Source organism: Eptatretus burgeri, chromosome 10 (genome assembly GCF_056783735.1).
Source record: "Eptatretus burgeri isolate ZD-2024b chromosome 10, Ebu_testis_v1, whole genome shotgun sequence".
In the NCBI taxonomy this organism is placed as follows: Eukaryota; Metazoa; Chordata; class Myxini; order Myxiniformes; family Myxinidae; genus Eptatretus; species Eptatretus burgeri.
In genome coordinates, this window is record NC_140970.1 from 23,298,733 (window position 1) to 23,326,377 (window position 27,645).

General features: G+C 42.7%; 1 protein-coding gene across 2 annotated transcripts in view; it reads left to right on the plus strand.

The window, feature by feature from the left end:
* LOC147018083 (uncharacterized) overlaps positions 1–27,645 on the plus strand; it is a 357,617-nt gene that overhangs the window by 147,150 nt on the left and 182,822 nt on the right. For both annotated transcript variants that reach the window (XR_015062269.1, XM_085897420.1), the window contains exons 33-43: positions 4,084–4,155; positions 4,334–4,393; positions 4,662–4,697; positions 4,823–4,867; positions 5,022–5,057; positions 5,560–5,604; positions 5,924–5,959; positions 6,557–6,592; positions 6,751–6,783; positions 15,300–15,371; positions 19,304–19,363. Coding sequence is in view for 1 of the 2 variants with exons in the window: in XM_085897420.1 (XP_085753546.1) it covers positions 4,084–4,155; positions 4,334–4,393; positions 4,662–4,697; positions 4,823–4,867; positions 5,022–5,057; positions 5,560–5,604; positions 5,924–5,959; positions 6,557–6,592; positions 6,751–6,783; positions 15,300–15,371; positions 19,304–19,363 (531 nt within the window). In the remaining variant the exon portion in view is untranslated. The remainder of the gene's footprint in view (positions 1–4,083; positions 4,156–4,333; positions 4,394–4,661; positions 4,698–4,822; positions 4,868–5,021; positions 5,058–5,559; positions 5,605–5,923; positions 5,960–6,556; positions 6,593–6,750; positions 6,784–15,299; positions 15,372–19,303; positions 19,364–27,645) is intronic.

The following is a 27,645-nucleotide window of genomic DNA, read 5'->3' on the forward strand; positions in this document are numbered from 1 at the left end:
GTGCATCATTAATAGACGTACTCACATTGTTCGACCAAGGCTTCACTGTGATTTTTGGTTCTATATACATAATTATCGTTCGTCTGGCAGCAATTGTTGTCAGACTGTTCATAATATTCCACCATTAACCAGATTTGTTTTAAAAAGTGGTTTTCTGTTGTTGCTACTGCCAGACTGTATGTCATTTACACACTTAACAATACCTATTTAGGAATGATTGGCCCTTGGGCAAATGTGTCGCCATGGCCCCACCTCCACCAGGCTGAGTGACAGGCATGGTCCCGCCCTCCCCTCATTTCCCTTTATATTCCTGTGCATAGTTTCGCAATTATGCCTACTTTTTGTGGAATCCTTTCAAGTTTTGAAAGTTGTGAGTACTGTATTTTCCAATGTATAATCCACACTTTTTTATCGGCAAAAAAGTAAAAGTTGGGGTTGCGGTTCATACAAGGGGACAGAAAAAAATCAGTCTTAAAAACGATCAATGCTGAATTTCAATTATATTCCAAATGAACACTGTTTTAGCAGTCAGAACTGCTGTTAAGCTAAATTTTGCCATTTAAATTTTGAAAATCAGTTCATTTTAAGAGTTTGTACAGCGTTTTGTTGACCATGTACAGAAATTAAACAAATAAAAAACACCGGAGTTGCCCGGAGTTTAGGTGCATGTTTAGAAAATGCCATTAAACACAAAAGAAAACCACCTGGTCTCACATCAAAAGAAGAATTATTCACAATGGCTCGAGTCGTTGGCGAGGACACTTGCAGATCGAGTTTATAATAACTTTATCAACACACCAAATGTAGCAAACAAGAAAAACAACAGCGAGAGCATCCTTCACGTTAAGCCGTGCACTGAACCTCTCGCAACTCACTCTCAGCCCCAACCCTTTTTGGCCTGCCTCTATTAGAGGGAAAACACACCGGTTGCATTCAACAAACGAATGGATGCTATCCGGTCTCGGGAGGGAAAGGATCGCTACAAGTCTAATAACGGAGCAGCCACCTCAAATAAGCTTGCGCGCAATGTGACGATCAACACTACTGGTCACGAGAAGGACCGATTCACGGTCATGCTCGCCTGTACCGCAGGCAGTGCTAAGCTTCCCATGTTTGTCGTGTTGAAGAGAAAGACAATGCCCAAAGACAAGTTTCCAACCAGCGTCATTGTTCATGTGCAGCAGAAGGTGTCGATAGATGGACTGGTTCAGGACTGGTTGCGCATGGTCTTGAGTATTCGGCCGGATGGTGGTCTCTCCCAATTACGGAGCATGCTGGGCCTGGATGCGTTCATTTGTCACAAGACTGACACCAACGTGCTGCTCCGTCAGACCAACACTGATCTCATCATCATCCCGGGTGGGATGACATTGCTCCTGCAGCCCCTCGATGTGTCCATCAACAAGCCGTTCAAGGATGGGTACGTCACTGCTGGTCCGACTGGACAATGAGTGGGGAGAAGACCTACACCAAGAGTGGGAGGGTGAGACAGGTCGACCTTCTGGATCGTCAAGGTGTGGGAGGAGATACCATCAGACATCATCAAGTGAGCATTTTTGAAATGCTGCATCTCGAACAACATGGACGGCACAGAGGACGACATCATTTGGGAGGAAGAGGCTGCAAATGACGGTGACAGCAACTGGGACTTGCTCTACCCTGATTTGGACAAGGAGTTACGTGCTGTCTTCGACGAGGAAAGCATTGGCGTGAATTTCCTCGGGTTTAGCTGAAAAGCTTCATCAAACCCTAACACCCTTTTCAGGGCTCTAAATCCACAAGAAATATGTATGATACCAAAATGAATCCCTCTTCTTCCTTTTTCGAATAACAAAAAAAATAAAATCCTCTTTAAAATATTAATAAATAAGAAAGAAAAAACAAACTTCTTGATATCCTATCCTCTCTCTTCAACTTCTTCAAAATGAGAATAAGACTGTTAGACGACTTTAAGCAGCCATGGGAGTAAGCATGTTGATACCTCCGTCACTGTTCCATGCAAAGTTAATGTACAAACGTATTTAGATCTACATCAGAAAATAAAATTATCCACACATTCATTTCTTTTGAGGGTGAAAAACATGGTTGCAGTTAATACACGGCCTTGGTTTATAAACCGGAAAATATGGTAGTCATGTACCTTCCCTCTATAAAATGCAGTCCATTCGTGTTTAAATCAAGTCCTGAGCTTAAACCAATTTTGAGTTAGGCTGTCTGAAAAGAAGAATGAGAATAAGAAGAGGAAGAAGAATTACAATCGGGCTATTTTTAGCTGGTCAGTTTTGTAGCTCAGGGATGTTGTCCAAAAAATTATTGAGTGTTATTGGATGTGAAATCCTCCGCAGACGACTGGTTTATCAACTTTATCAGTTGATAAGTTTGTGTCTTGGTAGATAATTATTTTGAGGATTTATGTTTTATTAAACCGATGCCATCTCCACATACAAAGTCAAGTGACTTCCTGATTATTTAATACAAAGCATGTATGACATTTTTATTCATGTGTGCACCACTGAAAAATTAAAATCTTGAAAAGATTTTTTTATCAGATTGTCTGGAATTAAAAATAATCCTTTTATAGGGTTCTCCAATCATTTAAGACAATTTGAACTTTCATAAAGTATTATGCGAATGTACATTCATGATCCAGGTTCCGTTTTAATGGTAAAACTCCATTTTTTACAACTATGTTTAGTAATAAATACTTGACATACCAAATTTGTCATAGTGCATGTCAATTACTTTCTCCATTTCATTGTGACGAGCTTACAAGAGGTTGATCCAGATGAAGAAAAACAGACTATGCTCACCACAATATGCTCGTGCAGCTATTAGATAGTACAAAAACAGTACAATTATGATAGTAGACATGTAAATCTGTTTCGTGTAGCCCATAATTCATACACTTGTTCGAATATAAAATAAATTAGTACAGTAATATTAGAATGTTGTATCATATGGTAACTTTGTTGCTTCAAATCTAATAATTGATTCTTAATGGAGCCTTTAATCATAAATTACAGTTTATCATTATTATTCATATATTACAAATATATTACGAAATTTAGCAGAGTCTTTTTAATTCTTAATAACTGGTAGCAGCAGATGATAAATACTCAGGGATGGATTCTGTAAAATCCAGCTACTGGTGTACTTGCTGCAACTGAACAGATCACTGCTGACTGCTGACCTTTCGTTTGGAAAAATAACTTATTGAGCTATGAATGTATTTGCATCCATTTTTCGTCATTTTTTTCTGTTAAAACTTCTGTCTTCATTCTCGTTAAGTTTTTTTTAATATATATAATGTGTCAAACGTATCCATTGCAATCCTGTCATCTGGAAACCAGATATTTCCCATTTTCTCTGGCATCTGACTGTGAAGCACAAATTTGTTCTGTGCTGGTGGGGTTTTTTTGATTTTTTTTTGCCAACGCTTACTTGCCCTGAGTTTTAAATGGCGGTAAGATGAAACGAGCCAAAGAAATGAGTTTGGCAGAAGCTTTTTTTCTCTCTAAATATTAAACTCACACAAATAAGACGAAGTCACAGCATCAATGGTGCAACCAAATTTGAAAGTAAGTCTATACTATTTATAATCCATCTGTACCATTTGTCACCAGTTCGTAACATTATAAACTTAACTTTACAATTATATTTAGTATTACATCAATAATAGTGATAAACTGTCAATGTTTATCAAATCCTCCATTTAGAATGGATTTTTAGATTTTAAGTGAGAGAAGTTACAATAACCCTTTCTTTTGAATAAATGTTTTGGTAAACTAAATATATGATGGAACGTTTGAATAAACAAGTTGATTTTTACATTCTACCAAGGGTATGAACTTTGTTGTATGTCGCAAATATTTTTGCTGACATAATTATTATTTTTGTACATTTATCATATAATATATATGCAAACACCCTCTCATACTCCCCCATCTATCTTCCAAAAAATTATTGCTTTGCTGCTTCATTTGATCACTTCACTTCCTCGACTCTTCTTTAATAATGTACAGGTATTTTTCAAAGTGTGGAGACACTGATTATAAAACATTTTGAATTGTCATATGTCCACAGGGTCAACAAGGACGTCAAGGTCCTCAGGGACGTAGAGGTTACCCTGGAATCCCTGGAAAAAAAGGACAGTTGGTGAGTCATCTCCATATCTGCGCAGAGAAAGGCTAGCCAGAGCTGATATTGTAACTGAGATTCCATACAAAAAGCATATAAAGCATAGAAGTGAGTACAAGGTCAAGAATGGTCAAAGTTTATAGGCTGATAATGCTTATTGTTGTGTTTTGAACTGTCCACAATGCTTCTTTCTCAGGGAGACAAGTTGTTAGGAAGGTATGGACCCAACGGTGCTGTGGGCCTTCCAGGAGAACAGGTGAACACATTAGAAGCTTTTTGACATTGTAGTTTCTTGCAAATCCCTTTTTCAAATATTTCTGATGTGATTTTCCAAATACTGTCTTTCATCCTGTAGGAAATGTTGTAGCCTTCTTGAAGACACCATTATTTATGCATACAAAGAAATGTTTTTAAATCATTACTCGTATACTGTCGATGCATTTTACAATTCAACTCTCGAATCATTTTAAACACATGTTGTCAGTATTAAGATAACATACATGTCTTATTATCTGCACATCCAGGGATTTATTGGACAACCAGGGAACATTGGAGAGAGGGTGAGCCACTCTTTAGCTTTGTGCTTCTTTCACAGCTGGTTGAGATTTCCATTATCCCTGCAGTATCATTATATATACATTTGATGTGACGGTCGCCTATTTAAAGTCTCACTGTGTCACAACAGGGTGAACGAGGCCTGGATGGAGTTCCTGGGTTGAAGGGGGAGATGGTGAGTCATATGGCCTGTCTGTTTACAATTGATTATGAGATTGCTGCACAAGACAGAATCGTTAAAAGCAGAATTAATTAAATGATGGAAGTGAAATATAGCAACAAACTGCTTTTTTCTTTAATATTTATCAAAAACTTTTTTTTTGCTTCAGGGACCTGTGGGCTCCATTGGGATTCTTGGATTGAGCGTGAGTGTTTTGTAAGCTACCAATTCTTGTTGTATTGCATAATTCTGATAAATATTTAATAATAATGATCACAGTGGGACATTGACCAAGTGGTGAGGAGACAAGTCTGGTGTCTCAGGGATTGGTTGATTAAATTTGGCTGAAGGTGAAGGATTTGGATTAATGCTAGTCTCAGGGAATTATCATGCAACTATCAGCTTGTTAATAAAATCCAAGCTGGTTCATTAATGACCTTTGAAAAGGGGTTGATCTCCCCACCTGCCAGATCTGGTCTCAGTGTGATGCCCCTCCACACTTTGTGGTTCACTGTTAAATCAATGTAACTCAGGATGGTGAATTTGTTGGTGAGATGTGTGTCACAACAGGGTGAGATATGTGTCACTAACATCCTGATGACAGACCTTAAAATGCTTTATTTTTTTTAATGTTTGAATTATTCAATGAGTAATACAATGATTCACTGAGTATAAACATATCATTGATTGCATTTGTTATTTATCAGGGGGACCCTGGTTTGGCTGGTACACCAGGCAGGCAAGGCCTAATGGTAAGATTTCCATAACAATGGTGATCAATTTGAAGTGGATTTCAAGTGATAGAATGAAGTCATTGAGCCAAATTATGCATTTTTTGATGTTGAACAAACCTCCATCATCATGAAATATTATAAGGTACCAAATGTCTGTTTTTATTTAAGCAAATTGTTAAATTGCTGTTTATGAGATGTTAATTTTGCAATGGTCAAATCTTCCATGCTTATAAATTTTATCTTGTTCAAACTATGCACCAATACAATGAATATATAGTTTCAACAGCAAAGTCAAGCAACATTGCAATTTTGTTTAACAACTATGTTTTATTCACAGGGTCCCATGGGATCTGTTGGTCCACCAGGAGTGACTGTAAGTGACAATGATTTTTACTGAAGATTTAGATTTCAAATATATTTTTTGAGGTTCACCTGTTATCCAGGATATGGTAGGGTGTAGTGATAGATGGGAGATGGAGGATATGACATTAGCATATATAATAGATGATCAACAGCAATACTCTTCAAGCCTGGTGTTGGCTTAGCAGTTAGGGTGGCTGGCTTTGGATCTTTGGGTCCTGAGTTTGGGTCCCTGTGTCCGTTGAATTAACACCACGTGGGGTTGACCCAGCCTGTCATCCTTCTGACATCGGTGAAATGAGTACCAGTGTACTGGTAATTGGGGCATTGCATCAGTGGCACAGCCATGTTCTCAGCCATTGATGCTACCCGTAGCTTTGTGCTGCATACGAAGGAGGAGGTGGAGCATTACTCTTCCATGAAGGACATAAAAATTATTGGAAAAGTCTTATTCTCTCAGTCAGAAGGTAATTTCAGTGATCTAACATTAAATTAATGTTATGCTTAAAACAGTAAACCACATTTCTGACCTTTTGCAAAAGCTTGCCTCCCAAGATCTTGTGATTGTGTGAACTTTTAACTGCCATCTTGACATGCAGTGTCTTTTCAGGGAGATCGTGGGCTGCCAGGCAAGGCAGTGATTGGGGTGAGATGCAGCATGCAAAATTTGCGATTTTGAATGAAGTCTAAAACATCTCTCAGAATATCAAAGTGCATATTAAAGTAAACATGGAACATTTTCTTTTTAATCTGTGACTCCATACCTTGATTGTTTGCATTATTCATTTGTTTCCATTCTTACAGGTTCCTGGCACAATTGGGGAAAATGGAGCGAAGGTAAATGTTTCACAGATAAATGCAAATGGAAAATCCGCTCGAGCAGTTTGTTTTTCCTATTATCCATACACGGATTACACACTACTTACAAAACGATTGAAGAGGATGTGAAGATGTTGTACTCCAATGATAAAGTGCCGACAGTTTTACCCCATTCATTGAAAATAACCAATAAAGTTTGTTTGCATTCTGTGATGTACATAAATAACTTTTTCTTTTTTGATGAAGATGGAAGATGTAGCAACATGACCTTGCTCCTCACCTGCCCACCACCCCATTTCCCCCAGGAAATGACTCCTTGATATTTCTGATGTGGTTCATTGTAAAATGGCTTATCACAAAAGGAGACATCGTCTAGTTTGGAATTAGCCAGGCAGTTGCTCAGATGGAAGGCAGCCAGGTGATTGCTTGCACAATTACAGTGGTTTGTGATGCATTTGGTCAGGGTCTCCATTTGGTGAAGCTTTCCTCCAAAACCTTAAAATCATTGGCAATAACTCGGCTCACGTCATCAAGTGTGCACACTTTGTAGGCAAGGGCAAGGTTGTCAGCATAGGTGAACCTCTCTGAGAAATCACACGTAGGTTACTTGTGTAGACATTGAACAGCATTGGAGCTAGCACTGATCCTTGGGTAGACTATCATTCAGAGTTCTTGGTCCACTCGTTGTATCCCCAAATAAGATGCTAAAATACCAGTTTCTGAGCATAGATTGGAGTACTCACATTGTTTCTGAAAAGAGAAGGAGCTTGCTGTCTTGAGAAGGAGCTCATTTCTCTAAACTACATCATAGGCCAATTGACTTCATAAAAATTCGATCAATGTGCAGGCTTCAATGAGATGAGTGGCACTTCAATTCCAACATGGATGATGGTACGATGATGTTGGCATGAGTGGGGGATTATCTTATGTGGTGCCATTACGGGTTGTGCTGACTCATCAACTGATACAAAGCAGATATCGGGGATATAATCCTTATTCATCTGTAATGAGTGGAAGGATTCAGGTTGTCATGCAGGAGGAAACCGTCATTAGCCGAAGCCCATTCATAAAACTGTTTGCCAATGGCATTGCTGGCACTATATCCCCAGAAATGATGGTGGCTTTTGAAATCTCCAAGGCAAATTTCAGGATGCTTTAATATGAGGGCAGAGTGTGGCCAGAATAGCATGTGGCTTGAAGATGTTATTTATTGTCAAGCCACTGATCCTCATGCATCAGAGGTGTGGGACCATTCTGAGAGTGTATGATGAATATAGGTAGCAACACCATATTTCTCATGATGCACTGCAGCAATGAGTTTAAAACTGTCGGTTTTGGAACAAAGCGATGGGTTATCAATTTTGCAGTGTTTTCTGGAGTGAAACGAAGGAGTGTCATGCTTTTGGACAGGTTTGGACAGGTAAGATTAGATCTGTGAATTGCTGCAGGTACCATCTAAACCTGAACTAACCTGTTTCATGGTCAGGTTGTCAGCAACTAAACCATCTCCGTCACCAGGTTTTCTGGTGAGCAGGGTGTATGGATATGGACACCCTGCAGGATTAAAAACAAAACCTGTCAAAGGGTGGAGGACCTCCTTGTGAGCCAATGGCCATCCATATCTAGTGCCCAACTGTGTCTGCGGACGTCCTCCTGCAGTTGGGTTACTCTTTTTTTTAGGAGGTTGGTGGCAGGATTTGCACTCTAGCCACCGTAAAACACTTAATTCCGCAAAACCCACAAATGCAAAAACCCTGAAAACTCACTCTGTGGGAGTACCTCCTGTGCTGCTGCCCTTTGCAGGGCAGCTCACCGGATGATAGGATTTTGGCAAAGCATTCGAGACCCCCATTCCTTGATGATAGGAGGAAAACCATGGGGAAAACTTCCTGGGTCAGATTGTGGTGGTGGGTGGCGGAGTGGTGATAAGGCATCGTCCACCAAATGGCGGTCTCCATGGTTTAACCTGAGGTGGTCCCTTCAGTTGAATGCCTGGAACGTCCTATCCCAAAGAGATGATGACCACCTGTCTCCGTTATCATCTGAGTTCAAAGATTTGGAAATTGGTCACGGTGATCTCACCGTGAAGGACGCATTCTGTGCCACGCTCAAGTCTGTGGTTGACCAGTACAATAGGCGAGATACTTTTCGAGTCTTGGGGGATTTCAATGCATCGACTGGAACTGATAGGGATGGTTATGAGACAGGTGTTGGTCCTCATGGGTCTCGAACTGTGAAACAGAATAGCATTAAGTACCTTGACTTTACAAGAAGTTATGGACATAAGGTGGCTGGTTCATGGTTTCAACACCCACAGGCTTATCGCTGGACTTGGTATTCCAACACTGGTGGTGTGACAAAGGAGAATGACCATGTGCTCCTTGATGTTCACTGGAGGATGATCCAGAACTCCAAGGTCCACCGGAGTGTTCAGTTCCTCAATGCTGACCAGAGGCTTGTTGTAGCAACTCTGAAGTTGCAGCTAAAATCCAGGAGAATGGCACTATCCCAGCCTAGGCTGGATGTTGGCAAACACAAGGGTGAAAGGGTAGCTGAGGAGTTTCCAAACAGGCTGAGTGGGGATTTGGAGGGTCTGGGTGCTTTGGGGAATCCTGAAGAGTTGTGGATTTCCTTCAAGACCACCCTCCTTGATGTTGCTGGTGGATGTATTGGAACTCATCATGGGGCAAAGAAGAAGTTTGTCTCTCAAGGGACACTAGATACCATTGACCAGAGTCGCAGGGCCAGACTTAATGGAAGAACTCAGCTGTTCAGGGAGTTGAGGCGTAAAACTGTACGTGCACTAAGAGTGGACAAGGAGGCCTATGCGCGAGGAATCTGTGAGGTGGTAAAGCATCACCTGTGGTCAAGTGATTCTCATCCTGCTTACAGGGGAATTCATGCATTGCATTCGTCCAACTCTGTCCCTTGGTGTCCTGCAGTTAGAGCGGAAGATGGTGGGCTCTTGACAGAGGAGTCCAAAGTGAAGGCCTGCTGGGCCGGTTACTTTGAGCAGCTGCAACAAGCTGATCCACCAGCTGTTGTGTTGGATGTCAGGGGTGTTACTATTCCTATTGCTGACCCTCCAATCAACTGAAATTCACGTTCATTTCTGGAAACAAATGCTACGGTGAACCAGTTGAAATAGGGTTAAGCTCCTGGGATCTGTGGCATCCATGCTGAATTTCTTAAAGCTGATGGAAATGCCGTACTCATGCCGTTGCATGCAGTTCTGTGCTCTGCTTGGAACACAGGCATCATCCTAATTGATTGGAAGAGGTGCCACTCTGGAAAGGGATGGGTAATCACCAGGACTGCAACAACGACCGAGGGGTGATCCTGCTCTCAGTACCGAGCAAGGTCTTTGTTCGGATAATTCTTAATCGGGTTTGCCACCATCTGCTTGAGCATCAGCACCCAGAGCAGTCAGGCTTTACACAAAAGAGGTCAATGATTGACCGTATCCTTGCTCTTCGGGTCCTCACTGAACACAGATGAGAGTTTCGGCAGGGGCCGCTTGCATCCTATGTTGATCTCTGTAAAGCGTTTGATTCGGTGAATCGGGATACCCTCTGGAGGATTATTGGTCTTCGTGAGGTGCCACCAAAACTGATCAATCTGATGTCTGAGCTGTACTCTGGTACTGAGAGTGCTGTGAAATGTGGTGATACCATCTCAGACTTATTGGTAGTTATGGAGTTTGTCAGGGGTGTGCACTGGCCCACATGCTTTTCAGCATTTGTATGGACTCGATTCTGTGGAGGATGTGGGAGAGATCAAGCTGTGATGCATCATTTGGGAATGTCCAGATGTCTGACCTTGATTTCACAGATGATGCAGTCATCTTTGCGGAGACTGGATATCCTTTTGGGGGCCTTCAAGTTGCTGAATGAGGAGTCCGTGCTGCTGGCTTTATGGGTTTCCTGGGTCAAAACTAAGATCCAGGCTTTCAATGATGTTTTGTATGCTGCTATCCTGTCTGTACCAGTTTTTGTTGAGGATGTTGAGATCACGGAGAGATTCACTTACCTTGGCAGTGAGTGACATTCATGTCTCTGCTGGCTCTGAGCCAGATGGCAATATATGTCTGGGTTGGGCCTGGGGAGTCATGAATTCACTGAATCATGGGGTGTGGCGCTGTTGGCACCTGTGCAGGAGGATGAAAGTCCGTGTCTTCAGGTTTTTGGTGCTTCCAATCTTGCTCTATGGATATGAGACTTGGACTCTGATGAGGGATCTGAGACGGAGACTTAATTCCTTTTGTACCAGTTCTCTTCGGAGAATCCTTGTTTATCGCTGGTTGGATTTTGTGTCCAATGAGCCGTTGCTGAGAAAGACTCAAATGAGATTTGTTACCTGCTTATATTAGTCCATGAGCATCAGCTGTGGCTGTATGGACATGTGGCTCGTTTTCCTGACACTGATCCTGCTCACCAGATTCTCTAAGCGAAGGAGCCTCATGAGTGGATGAGGACAATGGATCGACCATGTGCCTTGTGGTTGCAGCAGGTTGATCAGCATCTCGAGATAGGGATGGGCCAGGCATCTGCCTGGGGGATTGCCGGATGGAGGCCCCTGGAGTGCCGGTGGAAAGTGGACACAGCTACGCGCTGCTCTGGTGCTGCCATACTTGACCTGACCTGAACTGACCTCACCAGGAAGTCACATTTAGCTTGTGACAGGCCTTCTCCAATGAGTTATAAGATCTGAAAGTGTTTTCCTATGTTCCGGACAGGTTGGCCCTTCCAAGTGCCATTAGGGTTAGATGTTGAGATCGGTATAATAGTACAAATGAAATAGTGTACTTCATTGATTTGATGACATTAGTTAGGTGAGAAAGCACAAAACAGGATGGACCATGAGAAGGTTGTCATCTTCTCAATTTCAGATAGTCAACTGAGATTGAGTTACTTACAGCTGTTAGTTCAAACTTTTACTGTACATCAGAAGTGGCACTCATGTCAACATGTGTTAATTTGAGAGAAAAGAGGTGAGGAAACACAGTAACCTGCTGTAAGATGGTTTGGTAAGTTAATGTGCATAAAAATGGCTGTGGATAGGAATGGGAGATGACATGAGATGGTGCATCATAGTGGTGCATGATCTACTCGAATCTATTCAGGGAAGAGTGCAATTTAAGCATCTTTGGAAAGCAGTTCCACAAACTGAAACAAAGTAAAACAAAAGAGCGAAGGTGTGCGGCAAGCCTAGATTTTGGAAGTTGTACCAGGGTGGGGATTACTGGAAGAACAACTGTATCTCGGCAGAACTGTTGAGGATCAGAGGGCTGAGACAGCATAGGTAGCTGGACCAGAGGCAAGGCAGTAAAAAACAGAGAAGCCACTGACCAGTCTGTGATGTGAGACCAGCAGACCTTGTCCCTCAGCATTTTAGCTGGAGATGGCAATAATGTTAAAAGCTTTTGATTCCACAGAATCCAGGAAAGACAAATTTGATGCTGGGCTGACAGCCCAATTGTGAAAGCAGTACTCTGAAGGTATAGACAAAGCTCTTGTTGGCTGTGAGTTGTTCTGTGTTTCCAAGGAATGACAGAACAATAATAAAGAATGTCGAGTCTGCAGCTGAATTTTCATCCCAGCTTTGCTCGAAGATCAATGTATGAGATGTCATGGCTTGTGATGATGCCTCGAAGTTCAAGAAACTAAACCTCTTCAAGTAGTAGATCATGGAAATATATTGGTGGGTTTGTTTGGTAATCTTTCTGGAGTGACAGTGAGACTGAGATTTGACATTGTTGAAAGATATGTTCCATTTTCAGACCAGCTTGTTCGCAGTCCCAAATCAGCAGAGGTAGAGAGACACACAACTGCTGTTTGCCTGTTTGGATGGACACAATGTGGAGTCATTTGCAAAATGGACAAGGATTTCCACGCCATCAAAGAGATTGTTGATGATAATGAGGAACAAGACTCAGCACAGAACTGGCTTGTAGCATCCCACCTTCACTGATAGAAAAGGGTTCCATTGATAGCAACGCATTGAATGCGTGGATGCAGTCAGCAAGTCAGGTGTGAGGGGTGCGTTGTGTGCTGCAGGCAATGAGCTTGGCATTGTGTTGTTCACTTGAGAGTGGCTGAAGCATTGGGAGGTATACTGTACTCCATAAAAGAGGACGTTACGTGTTTCAGAGGAATCATACTTCAGTCTCGTGACAAAATCATCAACCCATTGCTGAAATGCTCATTTTTATGCGCTTTCCTAATTTGCAATTCTCTTCTGAGGTATACAGTGTCCATAGAGAGTCCACACCCCCTTCCGCAATTTTCACCTTTTGTTGCTTTATAGCCTGGAATTAAGTTGCATTGAATCAGAATTTTTTCCACCTTTATTTACACATTGTAACCCACAACTTCCAAGTGAAAAACAAATTCTACAAATTTCATTAAATTGTTTAAAAATACAAACTTAGAATATATTTGTTGGATAAGTGTCCACCCCCCTGAGTTAATACTTGCTGGAAGCACCTTTGATAGCAATTACAGCGGTGAGTCTGTTGGGATAGGTATACACCAACTTTGCACACCTTGATTGGGCAATATTTGCTCAATCTTCTGTACAAAACTGTTCAAGCTCAGTCAAGTTGCGTGGGGAGCATTGGACAGCAATCTTTAAGTCATGCCACAGATTTTCGATTGGATTTAAGTCGCGGCTCTGACTGGGACACTCAAGGACATTTATCTTTTTGTTCAGTATCCACTCCAGTGTCGTTTGGCTGTGTGCTTCGAGTCGTCATGCTGAAAGGTGAACTTCCATTCCAATTTCAACTTTCTTGCAGAGGGCAGGAGGTTTTCCTCTTGGCTTTTTCTGTATTTTTCTCTATCCATTTTCCCATATATCCTGACAAGTACCCCAGTCCCTACTGATGAGAAACATCCCTGTAACATGATGCTGCCACCATGCTTCACAGGAGGGATGGTGTTATATGGGTGCCGTGCTGTGTTGGGTTTGCGCCAAATATAACGTGATGCTTTTAGGCCAAAAAGTTCCATCTTGGTTTTGTCAGACCACAAAACGTTTTGTCACATGCCTTCAGAATCTCCGAAGTGGTTTTTTGCATACCATAAATGGGACTCAAGGTGGACTTTTTTGAGTAATGGCTTCCTTCTTGCTACCCTACCATACAGGCCAGACTTGTGGAGTGTTTGGGATGTTGTTGTCTCATGCACACAATGACCAGTCTTTGCCATAAAGGCCTGGAGCTCTTCAAAGTTGCAATTTCCTCTTGGTGGCCTCTCTGATCAGTCTCTTCCTTGCTTGGTCATCCAGTTTGGAGGGACAGCCTGATCGAGGCAGGGGCTTGATGGTACCATATGCCTTCCACTTCTTAATGATTGTCTTGACTGCCCCAAGGGATATTCAAGGCCTTTGAAATATTCTGATACCCATCCCCTGATCTGTGACTTTCCACAACTTTATCCCGGAGGTCTTTTGAATGCTCCTTGGGGCTCATGGTTAAGTCTTTGCTGTAAAATGCACTTCCCAACAGAGGAAACCTACAGGAACAGCTAATTTTATTCTGAAATAATCAGTCATTGCAATTTAACACAGGTGGAGGCCAATTAACTTGGTGTGTGATTTTGAAGGTGATTGTTTACACCTGAAGTACTTTACAATTGCTGTTATAAGGGGGGTGGACATGTATCCACCCCAAGATTTTTTTAGTTTTGTATTTTTAATTACATTTCTGAAATTTGTCGAATTTGTTTTTCACTTGGAAGTTGTGGGTTATGATGTGTAAATAAAGGTCGAAAAATCCTGATTTAATGCAATTTAATTTCAGGCTATAATGCAACAAAAGGTGAAAATTTTGAAAGTGGGTGTAAACTTTCTACAGTATATAGGCACTGAACATGCTGTTATGTCACTGGTTCCCAATTCCATTCCTTCGTGCGTTTGATATCTGCTTGTGTTCTGAATGCATCTTTCAGTTATTCTGTGGTGTGGATGCCGCAAGAAGATTGGACTATATTTATGTTCGCTTCAACCAAATAATTCCACTTCTGAAACCTCTCAGCAAACGACTTGGCAAGCACGTTTTAAAAACGAATCAATACAGCGAGGGTTTAGAGGAGGAACAATTATTTTGCCTGTTTTCTGTAGTCTTGAACCAAAGGAATTTGAAACTGCACATGCTGTTCCTTACTGCTATGGGTAGGGTGGTTGTAAGCTGCAAGAAAGTTTCGTGGATTGGTGTAGCACAGGCATGATGGGATGAAAGGCCTCCTTCTCTGCCAAGGTTCCTTGTTTCTGCTTGTAAAGCTGAAAGCAGACTTAAGAGTCACAATTTCATCAGCATTGCATGGAAAAGGTTGCCTCATGTTATTGTGATTTTATAAACAAAATAGTAAGTTTTGATTATGTTATTTAGAGTTGGACGGATGTGTTTTTCAATTGGGGGACGATTTTCACAGAGTTACATCTGTGAATATAATTGTCCTCCCCATGGAAGAATTTTGAGTGTGCAAAGTATTTGGGAAATTGTTGGTAATCATGAAGTTTACTTTATCTGGCAGGGGGACAAGGGTAATGCTGGGGACAAGGGTGAGCATGGTGAGCCTGGAGCACCTGGGATCAAGGGAAACAAGGTAAATGTCAACTAAACAAAACATGCATTTTAATGTGCTGCTCATAGACTTCAGTTCATGATAAATATCTTGTCTATTTCTGAACAACACTGGTTATAAGGATTGCTGTACATAATACGAGTATTATGTAAGAACGTTCCATCATGTTTGAATGTTGAAGTTTAGGTTTTACATTATGAAGAAATGAAGGAAAGAAGCAGAGAAAAGGGTTACTCTGACAGCAACGCTATCCTTCTCATTTCAGCCTTCCCCATTCTTGTACCCAATCTGTTTTTGTACCCAAAAACACACAAACAACGTTAAGGAAAGTTCAATACACTCAAGAACACATGTATTGAGCAAGTTTTTGTACCAGAATGCATTTGGCCCAAATCCAATTTTTCATAGTGCACTGCAGACACCTTTCACAGGTGGCCTACATTCTCGAGAAAGAACAGCATGAACCTCTTGTTAAAATATGTGACTGCACCAAGTTAATCTTTGAGAAGACAGTCCGTACTATGTTTGGCAAATGTGTCCATAATTCAAGTTGCAGAGCTTTTTTGTGGTTCCCAGTATTTGCCCTCTGAACTTCAATGCAGGAGGAGGCCATCAGGTCCATCAAGTCTTGTCAGTCATGCCAACATTTTAGTACTCCCCCATCCCCACTACTTCTAGATACCTATTCAACTCAATTTTAAATCAATTCACTGACTATATTGTCACTACCCTTGCAGGGAGACCATGCTATGCATTCACCACTCTCTAAATGAAAGTAAAATCATCCAATAATCTATCAAATCCATCACTCCTGTCCCTCTAAAACAACACAAACTCCTATTTTTTTTAATCTCTTCCACAAAATGGAGAGTCCACATACCCATAAGCTTCATCCCTGACAAAAACTATCTCCCTGGCCTCCCTCCCACCTCCACACAACACTTCCCACTATGTGCATCTGCCACACCACAGCTCACATCATCTGCACACCACAATCCTCACATGATGGATTACAATCATACCTCACAATCCTCACAATCCACACAATCAACCCCACTGCTGATGCCACCAAATACAATCTCACCACTGACTGCATCAACCGTAGCCACAACTCTGGCCGCACCATCTGCAACCACTACACCATCACCCTCACTTTAAACACCTCCAACATCGTCATTATCTTTTGCACCCTCAACCACCCACTCCACAACCCCAGTGTCAACCACATTCCCACAACCCTAGTGTTATCCACACTCCCCACCCATCACGTCTGCACCCGTAATACTCAGTCCATTACCCATCCCCCTCTGCAACCCCACCAACATCAGCACACTCACGCTGTTGCCTGCAACCTCCGCACCACTCACATCATCTGCACCTGCCATGCCACCACAATTACCCGCATCTGCCCCACACCAACCCCCCAAACACAACCAACCTTCTTCAACGAATCTCCCACCCCTCCAAAAAATCCCACATAGTTTTTGTCCCTTTTCCCAACTCATCCACAAAAGCCATTTGATGAGCCACTTTCAAGCATTTACCACAGAAAAGACCCCTTCCCTCATTCTTCAAGTTACCACCAATCTGGACACAACCCACATACAATACCCAACACATTATAACCGCTCATGCACTTGTCCGTGGTCTTGCATTTATCCAGCGACATCGAGTTCATCTCATCCTCCTCTTCTTCAGGCTTACACCCCTCAGTGCCACTATCGGTTGTGGGTTGATCATCACCATGCTCGGTAGGTTTGATATTTTAGTGATCCTTCTCTTTGATGTCATTCCTCGGCGAGCCACCATTGTTACATTCGCTCCATCCACGTCTGTCCTCCAGCCTTCAGCCTATGTGTTCACCTCCACAATACCCATCAAAATGGCGTCCTCCATAAATGCAAAATCCTTCTGTGTGGCTGACTCCTTGCCACTTGCTGGTCCACCTCGGGAGCACACAAAGCCCCCAGAAGGGCACCCAGACCCATCAGTAGAGAATACTGTGGACCCTTCACCCTCATCTTCAATTGGATACTTGAATGTCCAGAAAACATGGAAAGGACCAAAACTCCCCAATCTGGCCTACCAACCCACCGGTTTTGAAGAGAGCCAGATTGCTGCCCTGGATGAATCTTGGAGAAGATGCCATGCTTGGACACTCTGTCAGGCCCAAAGGGAATCCTCATTGAAGCAAGAGATACACATCGGTCAAACTGCCGGCGAATACACCGCAAACTCTCCCTCTTGAGCCTCGCAGGCACAGGCTGACTCTGCGGCTCCAGCTCTGTGACTTGGCAGATGTGCTTGCTTATCCTTTGGAGGCTTTGGCCACTGCCACTGCCTTGTTTGTCACTGTGGATGCCTTATTGGCCTTTGTGGCCTTTACGGTGTTGTGTGGCTCTGACTCGTGATACACTAAATTGTCAAATCGGTTTGTGATAGCACAGCCGAAGCCCTGTTGCATATTTCCCGGCATAATGCCTCACTCAACCACCAGATTCCGCACCAGCCGCACTTACACGGCGCAATGCAAGATGGAGGCCACCCTGCCCGAGTTGCTTTAGCCTAGTTTCATGTGTGACTAACAGCAAATTAATTGCAAGAATTATGGATGTAAAATTTTTGAAGTTTAGATTGTGCATTTTTTGGAGCGAACTGATGTATATACATGGATTTACCTGAATTAAATGGCATGATAATTAATCTGGAGCTGATTTTTGGAAATTTATAGTATATTGTGTGCATCATAGCCAAATTTAATTGAAAAGTGTTTTATTAAGGCTGGATAGGATGTAGTATTGCTTAAAAAGACTGAGGAGTGGGATAATTAACTGCAAGTCATTGGAAACTCTTACAATGAACCTGAGTCTATGGGCCTATCACTTTCACATCGCAGACAGATCGGTGGCCTCCCTATCTTCTTCTGCCACCTTTCTGGTTTTTCACCCTCAGCTCTTTCTGTGCTTTGTCCCCACCCCCAAGGTTTCTGCAGGGTGCACGGGGTCCATGAGAAAGTCCCTTCTGGTGAAACTACCTCAATTCAGGATCACTACTCACCTCCATTCATTCGTTCCTTTTTTTCCCCACCCGTGGAACCAACTTCCACATTCTCTTCAATCTCATTCTTCTCTCCAGGTCTTCAAGAGAGCTTTTCATCACCATCTCAGATCACTCCCCATCATTGAGTGGATGTGAGCAGTGATTCTGTATTTGGGGAGTTTCAGCAAAAGTGGGTTACTGAGAGACCATGTGTCCCTGCAGAAACTTGAGGGGGATTCCAAAAAATGAAAAGGACTCCGGTGATCTTAAATAGCCTTGGTTTGCATGTCATCAGGTTGAGTAAGATGCGAGATAGGGGCGCCAATCCAGAGGGGTTGGGCAATCCTCCATAAAGCTATGCATGAAGGCTTTGTAGGTGGATAACAATTCAGGTGTACCAAGGAATGGCTTTGCATAATTGAGGAAACCAGTCAGCAACTAGCTTTGGAGGTCAACTTGGAAGTGTTGTTTGTCCAAGAATGATCATAGCCTCGATTGAGGCCCAAAAGTTTTAGTGACTCAACTTCTTCAAGAGCATTGTTAAGAAAGTAGATCAGAGTGTTTGCCAATGGTCCTTTCGGAGAGACAGAGTGAGAGTGAGATTTGTCAGGATTTAAAGACATATTCCATGTGTTTGACCAGCTCATGATTCTATCAATATCTGCAGATAGGGAAAAGGCTGCTGCTTGCTCATCTGAAGGATGAGGCATATGTTACGGCAGAGGGTGGAGTCATCATCAAATAGATAGAGGATTTTCCACAGAGTCATAGAGATTGTTGATGAATATTAGGAATAGGATGGTGCTAAAATTTTCAAGCTTGCTATGCCCGATCACTTTTGAACAGTGAGAATTAATTATGGTTCTTTTGTGCACCGGCATACATGAAATACATTTGTATTGTGTGTTGTACAGGGCTTTCCTGGTCCAGGGGAAAGGGGTCAACGGGGACAAAGTGGTGATCCTGGACCTCAGGTAAGAATTCGGACTGATAACTCATCTGTGAATGGAAAAAAAAAATTAAATTGATGTAGGTACAAATGTAGCATAGCCAATATATTTCGAAGCCAAACGACACGAAAGCAGCATTATTAAATATACCAGCAAAGAACCTCTCTGTTAATCTTTCCACTTCTATGATGTCTATGGTGTATTTTATTATGACTTGTAATACCAGGTAGTACTATATTATACACATGTGAATACAGAGAATTGGGGTCTCCCCCCAACCATGAATCTCAGGGGCTATGATTTTCTGAGCGTATGAATTTTTTTGTTTGACACGTCGATCTTCAGGCTTCTCAATGCCTGCTAATATTAAATGATAATAACATTAATATCCAAACATGTTTTGCATGACAGTTCACATTTCTGGGAGTATGAATATTTTTTTCACCACCAAAAAGCTTTCCCTGCACACCCCAGTACAACCACATGTTTTAAACTAATTTTGTACAGCGGTTAAGCATAGAAGTAAAACAAACACAAACACTGTGATATTATTGTATGGTTATTACGTATGCGATAAGATAAGTGGAACTCAAAGGAATCATGACAGGAACAGGAAGTGGTGGCCAAGAAGTACTTTCTTCCACACTGCACATTAGTACACAAGGCTGTAAATACACCACATTTCCTCCCTTCTCGATCTAATCCCACAATGGGTAAACCCACAAGACAATAAATGATCATTTTACTCATTCGATGAATCCCAGAAAATAGCATAATCAAAGACATCACAAGAGCATCATAACAACAGAACACTGCAATCCATCACTTCCAAAAGATAACTGAAATCTACCATCTCGTGGATTCAGCACAGGGCTCGAAACCTACTTTGGCTCGATTTTGCGAGGTGATTATTCCTCCTCATAACTGGATCACTTCACAGATCCAATCTCTCTGGGGCCTTATGGTGTCTCTACAGATACTGCCTTGTCCATAGAGCTACCTCAGTTGGTTGAGCTGCACCACCCGTTGTTGCTGGTGCAGCATCGGTCTCAGCGGGAAATGCTTCTACCGGTGCAGATGTCATCTCGGTTGACCCCGACCCCCTCTGACTATTCTTACAGGAGGGTCTGCTGATTGGAAAGGTTGAACTTCACAGCAAATCCACATTTGGTCTGTATGCCGTTTCCAAACGCAGGGTCCAACTGCAACATCATAATTTAAAGGAACCCATTTGGGCCTTACAGCACCAGTTACCCACTTGTTGTCCTGACCGTAGTCACGCACAAGAACAGGCTATCTAACCAGAAATTCATGCATGTTGCTTTTACCTCCACCAAGAGCCTGTTGAAAAATTCTATCGTTGACTTTCTGATGGCAGATTTAACCACGTCCAATCTAGTATGCAGTGGTCTGCCAAGAAATATTTTGCAGCACTTTCTCCGGTTGTTGCATGAGGAGCGTTCTGGTAGGACATCAGGAACCGGGCTAACTTTTCTTCAATGGTGTCCTCTTCCCTCGCAGAGTGAAAAGCCTGTCTGAAAATTTGGACAACATGTTCAGCCAGCTTGTTTGTGGCTGGATGGTAAGGGGCAGGCATAATGTATTTAATTCCATTTCATTTCATGAGGAGGTTAAATTCATTTAATGTGAACTGAGGACCATTATCAGATAATAGCTGTTCAGATACGCCATTCCTGGCAAAAAATCTCACGTCGTTTGATATTGATCTGTTGTGACGTAGAAGACTCAATGACATAAATTTCTGGCCATTTGGAATGTGCATCAACCACCACCAGGAACATAGTATCAAGAAACGGCCCAGCATAATCCACGTGTAGTCTCTGCAATGAGCCTGAGGGCCACTCCCATGGGTGCAAAGGTGACACCTGTGGCATGGTCTGATGTAGCTGACACCAATCACAGCACTTAGCTATCTGTTTGATGTCCTTATCATTTGAGGGCCACCACACATAGCTATGTGCTAATGCCTTCATCTTTACGACCCTAACGAGTCCTTCATGCAGCTGTCTCAGCACATGACTGTGCAATGATTGGGATATGCCAGAAGTGATCATCATTTTTACCTGCATGAATGCTTCTTTATCCAACTCCATGTGTGTCCTTTCTGTAGTAGCTGGTGCAACGGATGGAGAAGTGTTGACAAATTTGTGAGGAAGCGGTGATAAGAGTTCACCAACCTGAGAAAGGAGCAAAGTTGTGGGGCATCTTTAGGTTTTGGTGCTTCAGCCATCGCCTTTATTTTGTCGGATCTATTACTTAATTAACCCTTTCACAGTGATTTAATTTGTCTGGGTTTACCCGAAGGTTGTGCTGTTTTAGCCTCTGAAAACTAGCCCCAAAATTTGCAAATGTTCTCCGTCTTAATTCCAGGTGACATATCATCGATGAGACATTGTACCTTTGGTATTCCTGAAAATACCCGATCAATTCCTGAAAATACCCGATCAAAATACCCCTCACTGCAGGGGCTGATGCAACCCCACTTTATGTTTGTCCTTAAGCTCAACCTTGCTTTAGTTCCTCTCAGAGTTCCAATTTCATTCATGAAGACTTCAGAGTGCTGGTTGAGCAAGTATTTCAATTGAGCATCAGTTGATCCAGAAATGGTTGAGTCGACATGCATTGCCTTGACTTGCCAGTCAAGACGCGCATTGCCATTCGAGCTTGATCTTCCGCAACCAGTCTCTTCCCAAAAAGGCTGGGCCTTGAGTGTCCACAACATACAAATCCAGCATGTATGATTGCTTATTGTACTGTACCTGCACACACAGCTTGCCTTTTAGTTTAATTTGCTCATCGGTGAAAGTATGAAGTACAGCTGTAGTGCTCCTTAGTCTCAGATGTTTTTACAGTTTAGATTACAAACGCAATGAAATGACGGAGACTGCCAAACCAATGTCCAACTCCATATGCAGATTTCTCCCTGCCACTTTAGAGTGAATCCAGATGACATCCAGCTTGTTGACATGGTTGGTTCAAATGTTAGCTACAAGCGAGTCCTCCAGATCACTGTCACTGTTGCTATGACTCACAGTATGTACATTTGTGTTTGTTTGCTGACCAGGTTTCTGGCACCTTCTTGCAACATGACCCTTCAAGTGACAGTTGGTATAACCAGGGGTTCACACAAGTTTTTTTCATTTGGTTCTCCAATGAGTACCAGCAGAAATGGTTTGGTACTCATGAAAAACAAAAATGTCAGCTTCGAGCATGCTCGTCTGCTTTCCCAAGTGCCTCTCAGCTTAGTATGCATCTTACTCCTCTGAAAGCGCTCTCTCAGAATATCCTCTCCTGACAAGACACTCGCAAGCTGCTCTTTTTTGTTTATTTTTTTTCATTCCAGATGCTCCTGAACCTCCTCTTCTTCCTCTTTGCTCGCGTGTTCTCCTTAGCTCGATGTTTTTTTTGAAATCTGATAAGTTATAAACCCACAATATAACTTGTAAATTATAATGTTATCATTTATAAACTTAATTTTGTACTCACAGAATATCGATTATCAGAATTATCATGGAACAATCTTACCTGCACGAGCTGAGAAAAGCTTCCATCAAAAGCCACTGTTGTGCTCGGACGCTTTTGAGCTTTCGGAGCATCTTTGATGTACGCATTGATCATTTATTTATTTTTACCATTCATGTGTTCCTGAGGATCAGTTATGTGAACTCCTGGTAATAACATGCCTCATGTCGGAAATAAGTATCGGGGATGGGGGGGGGGGTGGGGTGGTATTTCCTTCTGCATTGGAAACAAGGTCCTCTGTAATTTCTGTCATTCTGGGCAGCTGACAACCTGGAAGGCGTGGCCCCAGGCTTTGTAGTCACCTTGTGGACCTTGGGTCCTCCCTTATTCCGTAACTTCACAGAGTCTTTTGCAGCAGTTTCCATGGCAATCACAAGTTCAACAGCTCTCCAGAAGCGAAGCTCACTTTCCGCCAACAAGCTCTTCTGAATACTCTCACTCGTCAAGCCGCAGACGAGCTTGTCTTCTCGTGTGTCATTTAGATTGTCACCAAAGTGGCAGTGCTGAGCCAACCTTTTCAACGCGGTGACAAAATCAAAGATCGATTCTCCATCAAGTTGATCATGTTCGTGGAATCGAAATCACTGTGGGATTATCCTGGGTTTTGGGCAGAAGTGATCCTGGAGAATTTTCCCCAATTCTCCATAAGGCTTTGTGCATGGCTTGTCTGGTGCAGTGAGATTCCGAAGCAGCCCATATATTTTGCTGCTAACTACGTGAAGAGATGTTTGCACCTGTTTTTCACTAGCAATGCCATTCACCAGAAATACTGCTCCAGCCTCTCAATATGCTAGCCTCTCTTACTGGACCTTCATCAAACAGCTCAATGCTGCCGATATAGCCTGCCATATCTTCGTGACGCAACACAAATAGCACTCACTCACAGTCTGAGTTCCAAAGCCTTCGACACTCTACGCCACAATATTTGTCCTGCTGTCCAGCAAAGCTCAACGGGCCTCGGACTTGCACAGAAGCTCAGTGCAGTTGAAATAAATTGACCGCAACAAAGAAATCCCATCCTCATCACCAGTTTATTTCGTATGCGATAGGATTAAGTGGAGCTCGAAGGAATCATGACAGGCATGGGAAGTGGCAGGACAAGAACTACTTTATTCCACACTGCATGTTAATATGCAAGGCTGTAAGTACTAAATACACCATAATAATAATTCCCCCCAAGTCGACCTCGTCGATAGTTTCATGCAGAGAATTGGTGTACCATATCTTATTGTGCCAATACTAGTTCGCAACAGGTGGCATTATACGATACACATTTTCATAAAATTTGGGTCCTCTCCCTATCCTGAACCCCCAGGGATATGATTAATTTTTCACCACTAAAACCTTCCCTGCAACCTCCACTCCCCCCTTCGCCGCACCCTCTCCTCAACTCCCCGGGGGTACAATTTTCAAATCGTTATATATCCTCTGGATTAGGAATGCATCAAAGTCAAATAAACACACAGACACACTTCTCAAGTTATATAGAGGATGATTAATACTTAGGTTCGTCAACACATTTGTGGCCTAACATATAGAAATAGGTATATCTATACAAGCCGGTAGGCGGACATGGGTAGTCGACTACCCAATAGAACCTGACGAGATGGGCCCGTTCGATGGGGAATGACCTGAGGATTAAGCACAAGAAAATTCATGATTCTAGCTTCAAGGGTTAATGCTGCAGATTGTTTTTTCGTTAAAATACCCCCACATTTAGAGGTTTTTTGGCCGTTGCTAGGCAACGGAGGGGTCCGTAGCAACGGTTCTTTCTCACACATAACTAGGACATACCATGAACCTACCATACCAGTTTCATGTATGTCTGATTCAGTCTCTGCGATATAACGAACCGCTTTTTTATTGTTTTCGACCAGAGTTCATTCAAAGTCTATCTTCTCCGACAGTTTTTATAGGATCCGGCTGGAAATTTTTGACAATATGGCTGAATGTACTGCCCACAGTCGGTCGTGGCCCGATTTTTGATTTTCGAAAAAATTAATTTTTTATGATTTTTCATATATTTCAAAGTCCCGTTGCTAGGCAACCAAAGGGGCGTTAGCAACCAGTACCTACGCGGCACAACGAGGTCATTAACTGGTTCTACCACCCAAATTTCATCAAAATCGAACAACTGCAAGGGGGTCAAAACCCCCCGCCAAACACACATGGACAGACCGACACCACGACCAACAAATAAGGGTAGATCAATAGATCAAAATAGATCAATCGATTAAAAAAATAATTTTTCATCGAAAATATATTTTTTGGGGAAATTTTTTTTTCCCGACTCGATCGACCACCCAATATTACTAAAACTCTCATCTTGTATATATGTATGTATGTATTTATGTTCCCAAAATACAGCCAAAACGGTACATGATAGCGCAAAATTTTTAGGGCCACCTTATGCTTCAGTCACATTTGGCTCGGCGGCCGTAGGGTCTAAAAATTATACGGCCACTAGCAATTATAGGGTGGCCGCAGTATTTCCAAGGTCACACAATGTAGCAGCCACATATGCTTTTATTTTTTTGGGTAACCACATGGGGTATTTAGAAATTGTGGAGACCGAAAATGTGGGGGTGCCGTACGGTCTTTGATTTGATGTCGCACGGTGACCTTAGGGCGTCCCTGCGGCGACCATAGAATTTTCAAGGCAGACGCAAGGTTGCCTCAAGGTGCCCGCAAGGCGACCGCAGGGGTGCCCTAAGGCGAACGTGGAAATAGTGCAGCCGCCGTAACTTTTTGGGGGTTGGCAAAATTCATTTTTCATTGATAAGAGCCTACGGAAAACGCACGAATAACGCAAGCCCACCGTACGGCCTACGTACGGTCGACGTGGAACACATCTACATCATGGCTACGGCTTTTCGAATTGCTACGACCAACCTAAAAATGGAAAAAAGTTATAACTCCGCGCTTTAATTCCACGGAGACCCCTACGGCCTGTAAAAGATAGCCATACGGCGTAGGGCCACCCTGAGGCCACCTCAGAAACTCTGCGGCCGCCGCATGTTTCTGTCAATTCAGGGGGGGGGGGTACGACCTCCGTATCCTAGCCGTAGAGCAAATGTGACTCATGCTTTACTCACCACTCTCCTGCAGTGTGCAGTTTCGAGTTTCGTTCAAATCGGGCAACAAAAAATATTATTAAAAAATCAATTCCCGATTCAGTCAAGTACTCTTCGGGAGAATTTGATCAATGCAAACAACCTCAGTGGTATAGTTCGCTGGAGCTATCTTTTTTTCTCGTTTTTTTTTTTTTAAGATTTTTTTTAAGCAACTGCTCTCACAACGGGAACCCAACGGGTTCTCACGGGTCGTCTAGTTAAAAATAAAAGTTAAAATCTTTGCTAAAGGATCATATAGAAAATTCACTTTAAAATAACTGAACATATAATTACCCCTCCCCCACCACCCACTATAACAACCTCTTCTTATTCACAAAGAAACACTCCACTGCTCCGAGACTGCTACACAAAGTTGGTTGGCTGTCTCACATAGTCTTATCTGTTAAAATTCCTCAATTTCCTTAACGGCCTCTTTCAAGGCCTTCCTCGGATTGAAAGTTTGCTTGAGCAAATTTGGCCTGGGATTGCTTCTTCTTCTTCTTCAAAATGTTTTTCTTAATTTGTTTTTTTCTTTAAAATTAATATTTTTCTGAGGTTTTTATTTGTTCTGCTCCTCGTCCACAAACCTTCTCCCATCCCCTGCTTCCCACCCTCACTCGTACAGCACAGTAATTCTCCATGTGTTTCACAAGCATTCTAATCCCCCATCCCATGATCTTTCTCTCCGTCTGTCAAAATTGTGAATATGGAATCATGAAGAGCAACCACCCCCACTCCCACCCCTCAAAGCTTCATATCCCCCTTTCTGCCTTCCTCCTCACACCACCCTCTCAATGCTTCCCCCTCACCCACCCCTAAATTCTCCCCCCTCACCTCACCCTCTAAAACCTCCCCCACCCCATATAATCAAGCCTTCACCCGCACCCCACACACTCAAACCTTCCCCCGCATCCCACGCATTCAAACCTTCCCCTGCACCCCACACACTTAAACCTTCCCCTCACATCCTCCCAAAAATCCCCCCCCCCCATCCTGCACCACCTCAATGCCTCCCCCCCCCCTCCATCTCTAACTGTGTGGACCTCAAACATCAGAGATCTGTGCTCTAAACTGACAGATCTCTCAATCTGGGCCATGCTGATAATCCAGACATCATCCTACCACAGGACGTCCCCGACTCTTTAGTGTCTCTCCCTGGTTACTGTCTCCTCCAATTTCATAGACCTGAACCACGCCCCGGCGGTGGAGTTGCACTTTTCATCAAGAACTCAATTTCTCACTGTCTCTGAACTGACCTTACACCTCCCATCCCCCAGGAGTACCTCTGGCTGCGACTTCCCCTCCCCCCACTCCCACCTATTGTTCATCTGTGTGTTGTACCATCCTCATAACAGTGAGGTCTCCATCTACATCTCTTTCAGTCAACATGGACAAACTTTTAACCACTCATCCCAACTCTTGCTTCCTCATATGTGGTAAATTTATATTATCACCATGCAACTTGGCTAGGTTTGGTACCTCTCTCATCAACCATAGCACTTCAGCAAAGGACTTCTGTTACTCCAGGGGACTGACTCAATCTGTAAACTTTCCAACCTGGATTTCTCCCAATGGCAAACCCTCCTTTCTGGTGATGAATAACTTCCTGCAAATATCTCCTGCTCTGCCTCTTCACCAATTGGTTCATCT